Raw genomic sequence first — 14,380 nt, forward strand, 5'->3', positions numbered from 1 at the left:
CTTTAAATGCAAAGTATGAATAGTACATTGAAGGGACTGGAATTTGAATGTATCCTTTCTAGATACATAGATGTTTTTTATTTGCATTTGAGACAATACAATACAGGACTTCAATGTTTGCTGTATGTTCTGGTTATTCCAGAGTTTCTCTTCATTGGGGTCTTTACTATCAATTAACAATGCAATGTTCTAGCCCATGCTGATTTTCCAAAACAATCCCCATTCTTTAAAATTGCAAATGATATTCATATCCTTAGGGGGGGACAATCTGAGCCAATATATCTCAACAGGTCTCTAAATGAATACAGAGAATCTTCAGGTTTTCATATTCTCATATTATTACAGTTCCGATTTGGTATAATTAACCCTCCATTTTCCAGAATTGGATTCAGAATTGCTTCATGATGAAAATGTTTCCCCCGCGGATTCACTGCTGTCTGGATTTTACTTGCCCTGATAGACCTAAGGCTATTAATATATCAAAGACTTTCAAGGGCATACAAGGATTAAACTAGTTTTCATATTCAGCTATGAGTAGAAATATTTTTCATGTGAAATATGCTGCGTAATCCCTTCTGCCAGCTCTAAATTCCCTTCTGTTGTGTTTACTATCTTTAGTGTTTGTTATTTTACCACTTGTAACATTGTAAAATGCATCCTCTGTTGCCTCCTTATAAACATTGTAGTTATTTTTCCATTGAAATAAACAGGAAAGCAATGGTTTCCCTAAAAAAGTTTACTTTTTTCATTTCAGGGGACACATAAGATAAACTGCATTTTTGCCTGACTAAACTCCATTCTCGTGTTAGACAAACATAAGATTTAACTAGTGGTAAATGTGCTGAAATTGAAAAAAGAACAGCCAGAGAGTGTTCATTTCCCAGTGAGGAGCATTGTAACAGTATACCATTTAAATTTCGGAGATTTCTGGGGGAGAGCAGCAAGAAGACTGGCATCGATTCACAAAGAGGAATCTCAGTTTTTACGCCCAATGAAGTGCCTGACAGCTCCAGGGGGTCACTTTGACCTCTGACCTCTCTGATTGATGGTGAAACAAAGAAAGCTTCACCTCTTGGGTGTAAAAAGGTATAATTACATCAAATGTATCATTACTGAATGGGTCATATAAGTAATACCTGTCACACTGCTTCACACGCCGCCTAGTCACAACTTGTCTAGACGTCCTCATGCTCCCCCCGACACGCACCCATTTCAAATCCTGTTAACGCCGCCAGCCTGCGCAACAATAACCTACATTCACACAGTAATCACACTGACTGACTGAGGCATGTGAGAGTGTCGAAGCAGGGATAGAAAAACGGCAGCAAACTGTAGTGACAGAGAATGAGGCTGCAGACACCCAGAGAGGGAAGGGAGGGAGTGCATTTTTTCTTTTGTGCATTCAAATCCTATTTGGAAAAGGAGGATATGCATTTTGGAGCACCATATTGCTGTGGCTGGATTCCAAGCCTCCACCAGGCAGGGGTCCAAGCACACAAACATTAACAAACTGTTTTACCACTGTACTGTTAAAACTATCGTTCACAACATTTAGTCCTCATTTATTTTGAGTAAAAGGTGTTGCTTACATCTCAACTTGGTTGGCATAGACAATACAATATGTTTTCCCTGTTGCTGTTTCAGCATCAATATGGAATTTAAAGTTATCAGAAAGTATACATTTCCTATAAGAATAACATTAAATAAATGTGGACAATGCAACATTTTTATTTGTGTTTCTTTTATGGAATATACGTTTGTGAATGACAATATGGATGAGTAAAAAGTATTGAAAATCGAAAGACAACCCAGATAATCAATAATCTCTTCACATGACCTTACACCTGCCGTAACCCTAATTGAAGCCTGATCCTAATTGTTGTGGGATTTGCATCGTTTTGGCCAAACCTTAGGTATTTGAACTGAGTTAAAAAAAACACAGAACATAAGAGTGAGACACAATACCAGATGGAAAGCAATACTAAAGAGGGATTTGAAGATTCATGTGCATGCTTGGTCATGCAGCAGGGGCGAGGCTCAGTTTGGCTGACCCTTAGATTCTCTGGCCGCTGATGCACAGCTTCCCCTACTGACACGCCTTGTGCATCTCCTCCCATCAACCACAGGAAGAAATCATATTCAATTCCAGCCGTGTCATTGGAAAAACTATACACCAACCAGCCCGCATTAGGCTATAAATTGGTATTGAATGGGAAGATTGTGAGTGAATGTTGCAGGAAATGTGCCCACAGATTTGCATAATGTGATTTTTTTCCCCCCCAACAAGTATCAGGAAATGGATCTGCCCATTTAGCCAGGAGCAAATTAGTATTAAATTGGAATGATTGCTGGATTGTGATCATGTGACTTTACCACTGATATCAATCACATTAAAAATATAAATGTGGCTTCTGCAGCAGATATATGAATCCCTGCGGGACTGTTATATCCCATAAAACAAAACATAGTTCATCCTTCAACAGAAAGCCTTATTCACAATTTGTGTGTGTGTGTGTGTGTGTGTGTGTGTGTGTGTGTGTGTGTGTGTGTGTGTGTGTGTGTGTGTGTGTGTGTGTGTGTGTGTGTGTGTGTGTGTGTGTTGCAATTACTCATCGGTGTTCTTACTGGAGATGACGTCACTTGATAACCTGACTTCAGAGCTTACATCACTGGACCCGAATACACTGTGTATAGTTTAATGAGGATGATGTCATATAATAGGAAAAGCTGCCCTCATTGAACGTGACACTATATGAAACTGAAACTTTTTTTTTTTTTTTTATAAAATCGAGTAAAAAAGACACATGTTTTATCACAATAACCGAAGTTGTTCTCGACATTTTGGTGAACTTGAATTATTGTACTGCTATTCCCAAACCTTGTTGTATTTTTTTACTTTATTTTGAAATATCACATTCTAACTACTTGGACCCATGTTTGAATCTGAAGCATTGCTCGGTTTGTCGGTATAACCACTGTAAAGAGGGTCACACCTTCAGGGCTGTTTTTTGAAGATGGTTATTCTTCAGATGATGACGGTGTAGTTGTGTAAGATACAGGCTATCCCCGTCCCCCGTCCCCCCGTCCCCCCGTCCTATTCCAGTGGTGGATATGGCTGCCGCCGCGGGTTCTGTGTACCGGAGCCAACCATTAAGAGAGAGAGAGATAGAGAGAGAGAGAGAGAGAGATAGAGAGAGAGAGAGCGAGAGAGAGAGAGAGAGAGAGAGAGAGAGATAGAGAGAGAGAGAGATGCAAGCAATAGGGGGAGGGGCGGAAAAGGGAGAGAGGAGGAGAGTGTGATTGTGTGTGTATGGATGGATGGATAGTAGCCTACCATCGGGCTGTGCCGAAACTGCTAGAGCGCGCACACATACGTACACACACTCAGGAGGGGAGTGTGTGTGTGAGCCAACCAGTCAGTCAGTGTGAGTGTGTAAGCCATGTTGGATGTGAATGAACGGGAGGAGAGATGCTGCTGCCGCGCCGCTCCTAACGCTCAGACCTCAAGCTCCACGGACCACAGCGGGTAGATGCCAACTCTCCAGGCCGACGGAGAGACGGGGGAGCCTGGGGGAAGGTGTCGGGCGGTGCCGGCGGTCCTGAACGGAACGAGGGAGAGAGAGAAGTAACAGGGAGAAGGGAAGACGCACTCGAGGGAGCACGAGAGAGAGAATAGGCAGAGGTGGAAGAAGGAGAAAGGACGGAGAGACAGAGAAAGGAAGAGACTAAATGGCTGCACCGCTACCGGGCTTCACCCCGCTCCTGCTATCGTCTCTGGCACTCCACCTGCTTCTCCTCGGCCCTTTGTTTGCCCTCACCCCGGGGACGGTGAGCACAGGAGGGGCTTCCAACCGGTGGACCCCGGGCCTCTGTCACCGAGACGCCGGTAAAGTGAGCCGGCAGCAACAGAAGCAGCAGCGCGAGGAAGCAGGGGAGTCGCCGAGGGGCAGCTGGAATCTACGCCCCAGCAGGTGGACCGTAGAGCAAATACATACTGAGGGATGCTGTGGAGTGGGGACACCGGGAGGATATACCCAGGATGGGACGAGGGGGACACGAAAGGAGGGACTGAAAGGAGTCGGGACGTTCTGGAGGAGTGGAACCGGCCCTCCGGCATCATCACCTCCTCCTCCTCCTCTCCCCCCAGGTATTAGGAGCAGGTCGAGCTCTGATGGCGTCGGCGCAGGAGAGGGAGTGGAGAGAGGGAGGATGAGGAGGAAGGGCGTTGTTTCTCCTCCAGCTTCACCTGCTTTCACCTTCTCGCCGGTTCAAAACGGCAAAAAAAGGGCAGTACAAAGGACTAGAGCGTGCGCGCAACGGTGGCCGGCGTCAAGGCCACACCTCACCAAACGTGGTGCCGCCGGAGCCTTTGTGCACGCCTCTGGCCTGTACAGGGCACCCGGAAGTGTAAAGAGGAGAGGGGGAGAGGTGTGGGCGAGGGCTCGTGAGGTGAGGATGCTCTTTGGCACATGCTGCTCCCTGACACCTGGGCATGTCTGCTGGTCAAGCCCCTGCAAACAAACCCTCTCCCCGGCAAACATCCCCTCACTTGGCCGTTTGCCAACCGGTTGCTCTTGTTGCATTTATCCTCTTTCTGGATACAATTCACCACACAGTGAGGCTTCAAACTACACCTTTAATTTTCATTCCCGTTTCACCAACAATTCAGACTGTATCCAGGGATCAACATTGGAATACATGTGTCATTTTGCAAAAGGCCACACAGATCCAATGCATCCAGTTTACAGGGGGAGCAAACACAACACGGCTCGGGATGCTCATTGGGGCTCTGCCAGTGTGGACAGGAGGGCTGGTAATTGTTCTCATTTGGGAAGGCACAATGTTATCGATTCCAGCAGCAGCACAGACGGGGGTGATGATAGCCGTTTGACTAGGTGCGTTACGTGCAGGGAGAAAGACAGGGGGACGATGAATGGGGGAGATGAGCAGGAGGAGGGGGAGGAAACGTACAGATGTTGCGCACTGGTAGTGATTAACCCCAGTACCTTGGTGCACCTAGACAGTTGTGGGTCCCCTATTCGTCAGGCAAAGGCAGTTTATTACCACGCCATAAATAGAGATAAGAAGAGGGAGGGAAAGGATGGAAGAGAAGGAGGGGTGAACCAGGGCTACAAATATATTAATTTATCTAATTATCCCGATAATGATTCGGCTTTTCCGTTTCTGATGCGCCCATGTAAGGCTGGTAATGAGCTTCCGCAGGGGAAATCAGCACCGGCAACCAGAGGGCAGAGCAGGCGAACACGGGGAGAAAGCGGGGAGGTTCCCGGTGGTTGCTTCGGTTGTCTGGACAGAAACGGAATGGGGGATGGATATTTAGACGGGTTTATGGTCCCACAGGGAGTCGTAGCTAAGAGGAATCTCCCCGTCCAATTTCCCCCCCACAGAGACGCACGATCAACGTTTTCCATCCAATAATACCGGTATTGCTGAAATTGTATCAAAATATGCTGGCGCGTTGCTCAATATCCCCCCTGACACACAAACTGTTGATTATGCAGAAAGTGTAAAACTATCCGAACTGCTCCTTCTATCTGGAGAAAAAGTAAACGGAAGTTCAGAGACAGAGTCTGCCGGTGACTCAGGCTTTTTCTCGCCTGTGAAGTTTCCCGTTACATCTCCCACGTTTCGCTTTTCAGCAGCAGTCACACCACGTATTCTCACTCAGCCCGATGACACCACAGCAAAACACCTCTCGTTTTTCTCGGAAATGAACCTGACCACACGGCAGGATGACTCCACATCTTTGATTTACCACTCTCTGAAGGACGTGATTTCAGCACCACGGACAGTTTCCCCAGACTCCGAGCGCGTGTTTTTATGGAGCAAATTCAACAGCAACAGTAATAACAACAACAACAACAACAACGAAGATGAGCAAAGCAAGGACGTACATGGATTTAATCATGAATATGAAATAGAAAAATCTCAGCAGCATGACCAGACACAGCAACAAGACCTGTGGGAGACAGCACTACAAGAGATGGTCAATGCAGGCTGTGCTGACAGCATTTCCACAGACTGTTCAGCCACCAAGCAGGGGGATCATGCACATATGCAATTAAAATCCGGTAAGCAAGTGTCATTAGAGCCTGGAGGTGTGAGACAGTCAGATAGGCGGCAGATGGGGGCCGAGGCAGAGAGGGAGAGGGATGCAGAGAGGGAGGGAGAGGGTTTTGAGGGGTCTGCTGTTGGGGGAGGAAAATTACAGGTGGGGGAGGGCAAGAGAGAGGCGCGGCTGATGGGAGGCAGAGAACCAGGGGGAAAAGAGCAAGAGGAGGAGGAGTGGGAGAGGGAAAAAGCAATAACAAAGGCAAGCAAGGCAGACGAGAGAGAGGCTGAAAGAGAGAAGGGTCAGGATAGGGGCAGTAGCACCACCATCATCACACAGACAGATAGCAAAAAAGGGAGAAAAGAGAGACAGGCAGATGAAAGCCACAAGGTTGAAGAGGGGGATGAAAGGGAGGTAGAAGGGGACTGGGAGAGGCGCAGTTTAAGGGGAGAGAGGAGCCTGGAACGACTGATAGTAGTAGCAGATGATGAAATCTCACAGGGGGAAAAGGGGAGGAAGATTTTGATGCCCTGGCCCCGCTCTCGGCGTGCAGCAAACAAACATCCCCATTTCTCCCATTATAACTTCCAAGTGCAAGTAGCTGAGAATCAACCATCCGGTACTTCAGTCATTATCATGTCCGCCTCAGACCCAGATGCGGGAGATGCAGGCAGGGTCAGCTACTCCATGGCCCCGCTAATGAACAGTCGATCATCTGACTACTTCCACATCCACCCAGACACAGGGCTTATCACCACCACTCAGATTCTAGATAGAGAACACATGGACTTGCATTACTTCCGGGTCACAGGGACGGATAACAGCGCCTCTCGCCTCTCCGGCACCACAATGGTGGCCATTACTGTTTCAGACCGCAATGATCACTCTCCTGTTTTTGAGCAGACAGAGTACAGGGAGACCATCAGGGAGAACGTAGAGGAGGGGTATCCCATCTTACAGCTGAGAGCGACAGACTTAGACTCCCCATCCAATGCCAATATCCGGTATCGCTTTATCGGTGACACGGTTGCAATAGCCCGGGCGGCGTTTGAGATTGACCCCCGCTCTGGCCTCATTACAACTCGTGGAGCGGTGGACCGGGAAACCAACGAGCACTACACTCTACAGGTGGAGGCCAGTGACCAGGGGAAGGAACCAGGGCCACGCTCTTCTACTGTTAAAGTGTTTATCTCTGTGCTGGATGAGAATGACAATGTGCCGCAATTCAGCGAAAAGCGCTATGTGGTAGCAGTGAAGGAGGATGTTCGTTCTCACTCTGAGATCCTCCGTGTGAGTGCCACAGACCTTGACAAGGACAGTAATGCTGCTGTTCACTACAATATCATCAGTGGCAATAGCCGTGGACAGTTTTCCATCGACAGTGTTACTGGGGAGATCCATGTTGTAGCACCGCTGGACTATGAGTCAGAACGGGAGTATACGCTCCGTGTTCGTGCACAGGACAATGGCCGGCCACCTCTCTCCAACAACACCGGTATTGTCAGTGTTCAGGTGACGGATGTAAACGACAACCCACCAATCTTTGTCTCCACACCTTTCCAGGCGTCTGTGCTTGAGAGCGCTCCAGTTGGTAGCTCCATCCTCCACATTCAGGCTATTGACACTGATTCTGCTGATAATGCCCGTCTGGAGTACAGGTTAACTGGCACCAGCTCTGACACACCGTTCGTTATTAACTCTGCAACAGGCTGGGTCACAGTGCGCACCATTCTTGACCGAGAGTCTGTGGAGCATTATTTCTTTGGTGTGGAGGCCAGGGATTATGGCATGCCTCCTCTATCTGCTACAGCAAGTGTTACAATAACAGTGATGGATGTTAATGACAACCGGCCCGAGTTCCTCCAAAAGGAGTATTATTCTCGCCTGAATGAGGATGCATCTGTAGGTACTAGTGTAGTGACTGTGACGGCTGTGGACCGTGATGTCAACAGTGCTGTAACCTATCAGATAACAGGGGGAAACACCAGAAACCGCTTTGCCATCAGCACAGCAAGCGGGGCTGGACTTCTCTCGTTAGCTCTCCCATTGGACTACAAACAGGAGCGCCGTTATGTTCTGACCGTCACTGCCTCAGACCGCACGCTCCACGACACCTGTCAGGTGCACATTAACATCACTGACGCTAACACACATCGACCTGTTTTCCAGAGTGCCCACTACTCTGTTAGTGTGAATGAGGACCGACCACTCGGAAGCACTGTAGTCGTAATCAGTGCCACAGATGATGATGTTGGCGAAAACGCTCGAATCACATACTTTCTCGAGGACAATATCCCACAATTCCGCATTGACACTGGCACAGGGGCGATAACGCTCCAGGCAGAGCTAGACTATGAGGATCAGATGACCTACACTCTGGCTATCACAGCTAAAGATAATGGTATACCGCAGAAGGCAGACACAACATATGTGGAGGTGAACGTCAATGATGTGAATGACAATGCGCCTCAGTTCCTGAGCCCAAGATATCAGGGAACAGTGAGTGAAGATGCCCCACCCTTCACCAGTGTCCTCCAAATCTCAGCCACAGACCGTGACGCACACACTAATGGTCGTGTTCAGTACACCTTTCAAAATGGCGAGGACGGGGATGGGGACTTTACCATCGAACCTACATCTGGTATAGTCCGAACTGTTCGACGTTTGGATCGTGAGAGCGTTCCATTCTATGAGCTCACGGCCTATGCCGTAGATCGTGGGGTGCCCCCTCAGCGAACCCCCGTCCACATCCAGGTGACGGTCCTAGATGTCAACGACAATGCTCCCGTCTTCCCTGCTGATGACTTTGAGGTTTTGGTGAAGGAAAACAGTGCAGTGGGGTCTGTGGTAGCTCAGATCTCAGCCACTGACCCAGATGAAGGCACCAATGCTCAGATCATGTATCAAATTGTGGAGGGAAACATCCCTGAGATCTTTCAGATGGACATCTTTTCAGGGGAGCTCACTTCACTGATCGATCTTGACTATGAGGCTCGCAATGAGTATGTCATTGTAGTCCAGGCCACCTCTGCACCTCTAGTCAGCAGGGCCACTATACGGATCCGATTAGTGGACCAGAACGACAACAGGCCCACTCTGCAGGACTTCCAAATCATTTTCAACAACTTTGTGTCCAATCGCTCCAACAGCTTCCCCAGCGGGGTAATTGGAAAAGTACCCGCCCACGATCCTGATGTGTCAGACCGGCTATACTACACCATCGACCGAGGGAACGAGCTTCACCTGCTGCTCCTGAATCACACCAGTGGAGAGATCCGACTGAGCCGAAAACTGGATAACAACAGGCCGCTGGTGGCTCCCATGCTGATTACTGTCACAGGTAAGAGACCGTAGAGGGAAAATGGGAGGGGGGGTGTTTCTGTCTAGTCAGGTTAGATTACCCTGTAGCCTTCTTCACCATGACAAATCCTGTGAAGATAAAGACTCAGACTCTACAGGTTAGAGCAAGAAAAAAGGGTTGGTTGAGCTCAGGGCATTGATAACACATTTTTATTTTGCCTATTTACCTTTACTTGTGTATGTGAGATAATGATAAATTACCGGGCTTCTTTAAACACATTAAGCTGATGTGTGTAGGAGGTGCACACATTAGAAAATTAGATTATCAGCCTGCTTCTCAGACATCTGCTATATGTATCTGAGTCCCTTAAGGAGCAGGCTCTTGGGAAACTTAGTGTGCATGGGAAAACATTAGATATACCAAAGAGCATGGGAGGTGACCATTTAGTGATTGAGGCTTGTCTACTTTGCAGAGTTTCAAACTGTAGTAGAGGTGAGAAGTTAAGTAAAACATTGTGTGTGAGGAAACATGACAGTAAATCACATCAGAAGGAGGAAAATGTTTGTGAGTATACATATTTGAATGTGAGATACCCAACAATAATTATCAGAGGGATTCTCATATCAAAATTTCCCATCAGTCAGCATTTTGCCAGCTTAGGAGATAGGCTATTGGGAGACATAAAGCATGCATTTTTGTCTGGCTATGCAGTAACAAACGTTCCCAGGGGGAAAAGAGCTTTGTAGCTGTGAGCAGCTTTCTGTATCAAAGTACTACCCACGCTTTTTGATTGACAGGTGATCTCGACTGAGTCCAGTCCATGTGGCCACAGCAATTTTGTGAATCTATAAAAAAATCTGTTATAGGGAAACAAGAAAGCAGTGTGTTTCAACTGGCAGAGCCAATTACTGTCACTTGCTGTTAGATATCCAACGGATTGGCATCAATACTTCCCTAATGTTATTTATTTCCTGATGGAATGTTTCTCTTCATTGTTTACCCTGTGGGCTTTTAGCAGAGAGACATACTTTGATTTTCTAGGCAAATAGCCACTTAACTTCCCTGACATCCTTGTTCACTATCCATTATGTTGATCATGTCCTGCACTAAGAAATAATATTAAAAAGTATCTCTTGGCTCTAAATTGAATTAATTTTGAATTGAAGCAGTTTCCATTCTAATTTGTTATTTAGGTGTATTTTGCTGTTTATTTGTTTGCATTTCCAGGCTTCGGCTTCAAGATAAAGGCTTCCTAAAAGCCTGACAGGCTGCCTTGCTGTCAGTGATCAAAGCCTTAGAAAGCAAATAAGGGAAAAAAGCGAGAGCAGCGTTTTGTTTTGTGCTGTGTTTGTATTCTGGCTTGGGAGTGTGTGTGACCTGCTACCCTATTTACACTTCTTTATACCAGCCTCACTGGTGAAGATGCTCGCTTATAAATATTCAGTTTGGTGTCAGTTTGATGTCATTTTTGAGTTTATGACGGAAGTGAATTGTGACTGAATGAGTTAATGAACAAAGGAGGAAGTGAGTTTATTGTAAGACTTAGTAAGGGAGAGAGAAATATCATATGAGAGTGAATGAATGATCAAATGACTGATATTGCAAACAAGTGAGTGAGTAAATAAGGATTGTGTCAGTAAATTATTGAGTTTTAACACACTCAAATGAAAGTAGGGGCATAGGAAAATGATGGAACAGTATGTGAGTGGGCAAATATTAAGGAAGTTAGTGAATGAAGAGAAATTGACTAAAATTAGTAACTGTATGATAAGCAATTATTGATTCAGGTTAAAGGGGCCCTATAATGCTTTTTGGGGTTTTTCCTGTCCTGTAGTGTGTTATATTGTTTTTTTTAGCATTTAAATGGATTGCAAGGATGGGAAATCTCTAAGCAGTTGACCAATCACAATAGAGCCGTCCATCTAACCAATCAGAGCAGACTTGGCTCTGGTTTCAGACAGAGGGTGAAAAGACACAGCACAGCCTTTAAATGTTTGAGATTGAAATATCGTGTAAGAAATTGCACTAGTGACCAAGTGTCGGATAGATTGAACGAGTGAGTGAAGGAATTATCAATCGGGCAGGTGTGTGTTTGTGTGTGCGCCTGTATATACTGTATGTATGTATGTGCCAGCCTTTTGTCTCCATCTGCTTTCTTCCAGTGTGCATTGAGTTCAGTTCAACCAGACGTGCAGATTCATTTCCAATTGTCTCGCTTCTCTTCTCTCATTTTGAAAGTATTTTGCTCTCTCTCTCGCTCCTCTGTCGCTCCAGGATTTGACAGTTATGAGATTATAATGAAACAACAGTCAGCCAGAGTCATGCTCCGAGCCAAGCTGTCACTTTCATTGTTCGCTGTGTGTTATCTGTGACTTCCCTTCTCTCCTCTCCCCTTCACATTCTTCCTCTCCTTTATTCTACCCGTCCTCGAGCGCACAGATGGATGGATGCATTCTTCTCAGTCGTTTTTATTCCTTGCATTTCTCTCTGTTCTTTTTGCATCATACTTCTTCCCATTTCCCCCGTCTGTCCTTTACTCCTTGAGTTTGTTTCTCATTTCCTGCCTCTCCCTCCTCTTTTTAAATCCATCTCATGTCTTGATGTCCTGACCTTGTGTAGTTTTGCTTTACTCCCATGCTACACCTCTTTCCTCTTTTTCTTTCTCTTTCCCTCCCTTTCCCTTTTCCCTCCCTTCCCGTTTCTGTATTCAGTAATCCATCCTTCTGTCCTCCGACTCTTCCCTGTAATCCTCACACAACTCTCTTGGGCCGTGTCTCTTCCATGGCATATTCTTTTCAACTCTGCTCCTCCTTCCTCCACTCCACTTCTCTGCCTTCTTCCCTCCTTATTTGCTGTCCTTGTGTGTGTCTATAAGTCTGCTCAAGTGTTGTGTGTCAGTGTGTGTTTCCATGAAAAGTGTTTTCTTGTACCAGGGAGATTCCTCTGTGTGTCCGTGCTTGTGAAGGATTTCTGTTCACACATAGTAGTCCTGGGCACAAGTGTGTATGTGTGTGTGTGTGTATGTACTCTCAGGTGGCTCAAAGCATGGCACTTGAGAGTGTATTCATGCCATTCCAATGAATAATATCTATGTATGCCAGAGAGTGGGAGGACGACACTGCTGCATGTCCTGCTTTCTTATTTCCTACATCTTTCACACTTTTCCTCCAATTTCCATCCCTCTCTCTTGCTCGCTATCCCTCCCCCTTTTTCCTTTTGACAGTTAGCTCCAGTCTATTGATTCTCAGGATAATGCCCATATTTATAGTGCACAGAGATTAAACGCTGCATCCATGCTTGTGTTGCCAGCAGTTTAAGCACACACACACACATTTACATTTACACACTGACTTTAGGGCCAGTTGTTGGAGGCATGAAAAAAAAGCTAATTCTGGCTTGGACCCCCGAACAGCTTCAGCTCAAGGTGCCTTTGAGCAAAGCAACCCCCCAATTGCTCCATGTGGCCAGCAGCAAAGACTGCCACTGCTCTGGCCAACTCCCAGATGTGAATGTGTGTAGCAGTTTGGAGCGCTGCAAAAGAAAACATGTGCCACACTGGACTTCCCTGGGTAGATGAAGGTCAAAACAAAGCCTCTCTATGTCGACATGTTAAACAGACTTTGGTTAATCAGCCCTTTTAACAGTGGACATCTTGACATGTGATAGCAGGACAAGCACAGGTTTAAACAATAAGAATTATGGAGGGCTTTATTATAGTAAGCTGCTTCAGTTTCAGGGTCCCTGTATTACGCATATTTACTAACACCTGTGGTTTTCCACTAGGTTAAATACCTGATGTGAAATATAGCAGTGAAGAATTAATTGGTTGGACTGAAAAAAGGATTTTGAACCAAGAAATAGCAAATATTCAGTTTCAATATTTCAGTTTTCCCCTCTTTTAGAAGTTTCTTAATGCTATGCCAACACTGTGACACATTTCAGCCATATCAGGTTTCATGCTAATTACCAACACCATGGAACGTTGCTCTTTTGTGTTGCTTTGAAAACTCACATCAAGGTGCTGCATGCCAGGCCCCGTTCATAGGTGTCAAATGCTCCTAATTGGTTATTCTGATATGTGGCACCTGTGTTCCAGTGTTTCCTGATGAGGAGTAGGTTAATGATTAGTCAAAGATGTATGAATAACAATTTTGAGCTGCGAAGGAGGAGATAAAAACTATAGCAAGCTGAAAACCAAAACACATCAGTTGCCTTTTCACTAATCTTGTTCATAAGGAGCAACATTAGTATTCATGGTTGTGTCCACATGACACATGATTCACTTGTGTCAGTGAATAAAATCCAATGAGCCAAACCCAAATATTGCAATCCTAACATGCACCAGTGTATCCCTACATACCGGTGTTATGGTTAATGTCTTCTGTTAATGCTGGTGATTCTGGGAGTATATATGGTTTTGAAAATGAGGAGACATCACATATTCATTTAAACACTGGCTTACTATATGCTATAAGTGTGACTATATGTTAACTGTGACTCAGATCAGTGCATCATGAATACACTTACAGTAGATATAGGTCATTGCACTGATGTAAACTTGAACCCTACCCATACATTATGGGTCTAGATGTATGTGTAATGCAGCTAATGCATTTACATGGGGTCAGCTGAAAGAGGGCAACACCCGAGAGAATAAAGCTCTGAGTGTTCCTTCTTTTATATAATAATAATAATCTGTTTTTATACTCAGTATTACAAGCATGATGGTACAATGAGGCAAGCGTACAGTGTGTTGTTTCTTATTTCATTGCCATTGTTGATGTCCTTCCTGTATTTCTACCATCTATGCATAGCCTTTTCTATAAGATTTAATGCATTTATTGCATACTAAGAAGGAACAGAAGTATACATTTCAACACAAACGTTAGGATGAAAAGGAAAACTGAACACAGACATTATACAGTATGCAATGAACGAGTTTTAATGGTATGTTGTGATGAAAACATGGCTAGTCCACTGAACCTAGAAAGCCCTGCAGGCTTAGT

At 45.5% G+C, this 14,380-nt stretch overlaps 1 protein-coding gene across 1 annotated transcript in view; it reads left to right on the plus strand.

Moving 5' to 3' along the window:
• Nucleotides 1–3,714: 3,714 nt before the first annotated feature.
• The window catches only part of celsr3 (cadherin, EGF LAG seven-pass G-type receptor 3), a 98,513-nt gene continuing 87,847 nt past the window's right edge, over nucleotides 3,715–14,380 (plus strand). Inside the window, 2 exon segments of the mRNA XM_063895085.1 lie at nucleotides 3,715–5,396; nucleotides 5,398–9,413. Of these exon segments, the coding sequence (XP_063751155.1) occupies nucleotides 3,730–5,396; nucleotides 5,398–9,413 (5,683 nt within the window). The 5' untranslated portion in view covers nucleotides 3,715–3,729.

Source organism: Eleginops maclovinus, chromosome 1, assembly GCF_036324505.1.
Source record: "Eleginops maclovinus isolate JMC-PN-2008 ecotype Puerto Natales chromosome 1, JC_Emac_rtc_rv5, whole genome shotgun sequence".
NCBI lineage: Eukaryota > Metazoa > Chordata > Actinopteri > Perciformes > Eleginopidae > Eleginops > Eleginops maclovinus.